The sequence below is a fragment of the Macrobrachium nipponense genome, chromosome 5 (assembly GCF_015104395.2).
Source record: "Macrobrachium nipponense isolate FS-2020 chromosome 5, ASM1510439v2, whole genome shotgun sequence".
NCBI classification, from domain to species: Eukaryota; Metazoa; Arthropoda; class Malacostraca; order Decapoda; family Palaemonidae; genus Macrobrachium; species Macrobrachium nipponense.
This window is the reverse complement of record NC_061107.1, coordinates 143,988,994-143,991,117: the sequence shown is the minus strand read 5'-3', so window position 1 is coordinate 143,991,117 and position 2,124 is coordinate 143,988,994. Positions and strand designations below refer to the sequence as shown.

Below are 2,124 nucleotides of genomic sequence, written 5' to 3'. Positions count from 1 at the left end.
TTTTAGTGTTTTAATTCATACCCCACAGCATCAAAGAAAATTAATTTTAAATTCATCAAAGAAAATGAATTCACTAAACGAGAAATTAAACCAGAACTATTAGTTTAAATCTCAATTCTCCTAAAGGTAAGTAAGTTCAAGACCCTGCTATGTCATGACGTGGTAGAGAACTTAGCAATAATATTAACATTACATTGTATACGCCAGTCCAAGTATAAGAGCAAACCGTGTATTTGGGTCAGTGGGAAAACTTGGAGGCCAAAACAGTGATATCATCAGTGCCTCGAACCAGGTTTTAGGGTCATACCATCCCAGAATGGAAGCGAGAGCTTAGTGAGAGTAACGTCGATGTTTGCTTCCTGGAGGATAAAGAAGTAGAAAACTTCACAATTCTCACCTTTTCTCCTCTCTTGTGGATGCCAGTAAGCTCTTCTGATCACTGGTAAGCAACGTAGCTGCACTTTTCTGATTTTTGTTAACCTTTAATATTATCACTGCACGTGTCATCGGCTTAGTACGTCTTCATTTACAAAGTCTTTCCTTTATCGTATCAGGCTCATGACATTGTCAGCATACATTTCCACTTCTACGCCAAAAGATGAAAATGCATCTCGAATCAAAATCACTTTGTGGTATCTGTTAGCGTTAAAATACACTTTTGTTTTCACGTCCCGCAGACTCAATTCATTATCCACCACCGAAGTCAAACCACTGAAGCTACCTGACTTTCAACGGGGAATTTCTGAAGCACAAATAAAGAGAGGGAAAAGAAGTAGAGGGGCGGGAGCGGCAGACGAGCGGTCGAGGGAGGGAGCTGGAACCCGAAAGCTGTCAACCGTACGGCCACTCAGCTCTAACTGTCTTCGCCAGAAGACCTCAAGTCCCCAACAAGAGCACCGGCTTCGGCCAACTCACCTGTTCGACGCATCCTTCAGAAAGTTTCGCTCGGGTGCGAACTCACAGATACGTAGCGAACTTTTTGTTTGTTTGCTTGTTGTCTATCTCGCAGTGGCCATCGTTTCGTCTTTTCCTTGACGTCGTGACCCCAGATTCCCCTCATTGAATTAAAACGAAAATCACCACTTCACTGAGAGGTCAATCCTTGCGTCCGACGAATCACTCTGGAATCCGCAAGAACGAATTGGCCTACAAGAGGTGGTGTCGATGCCTTGGGGTTATGGGCTGAGAAACACCCGGGGCTGATGGGATCAACAAAGAAGTTATCCAGCGCTTCTCTCCACCTTTCTTCTCTTTTGTGCGGCATTTTCTCTCTGTTATCTCTCGGCCCATTTCCCCGTGGGTGGCGAGATCATGCAGAACATTTAAAATGGGCTCTTCGTTATCAATCTCGCGCTGCCTTGACAGTAATCTCCAATTTATCGTGTAAGACAGCGTGAATTCTTCGGGATATATAATCAGTACCATGACGTTATTCTTAATTGGTATGTTTTCATGCTGTAGAGAACTATATTATATATATATATATATATATATATATATATATATATATATATATATATATATATATTATATATATATATACATATATAAAACAGTAGAATTGAAAATGAAATGAATCAATATTTTTTACTGTACAAAATTGATCCAAAAGATCTAAATCGGCCGCCCCCCTCAGAAAAAAAAAATTTTTTTTTTGCTTGAATTGGAATATATGTACATACGATTTTTTGGAAAGTTGAAAGAAACAAAATGCAGTATTGAAAAGTTTCAGCAGCCTACTGTGCTTAGTATGAAATTATTTTGTTTCATTAAAATTCTTACTTTGAACGTCTTGATTTCCTTGCTATAGTTAAAGGTACAAAGCACACCGGGTGAGTCATGCCAAGCTAGCAGAACTGCATGTTACTGTAGCACTACGTACGTACAGAAAGTGCAGTTAACAGTTTTGTCTCCTTGGAGCCAGTTACAAAACAGCACGAACAAAGATTGATCATTCCGTCGATTGCCGTTCTGTAAAGATATCCTCAAGACACCAGGTTGAGCTGTCCCATATACTATTTATTTGCTCAGTAATCCTAGGTAGTTGACAAAAGCAAGCAAATTACACTAGATCCAACAAGATTGATTTTAAATTTCGAAAGGACTGTTGCATTAAGGGCCTGG

General features: G+C 39.8%; 1 protein-coding gene across 1 annotated transcript in view; it reads right to left on the bottom strand.

Annotated features, from left to right (window-relative positions):
• The window catches only part of LOC135215700 (serine proteinase stubble-like), a 52,156-nt gene extending 51,284 nt beyond the window's left edge, over positions 1-872 (bottom strand). Inside the window, 1 exon segment of the mRNA XM_064250656.1 lies at positions 398-872. Coding sequence (XP_064106726.1) covers positions 398-507 — 110 coding nt within the window. The 5' untranslated portion in view covers positions 508-872.
• Between the last annotated feature and the right edge of the window lie 1,252 nt (positions 873-2,124).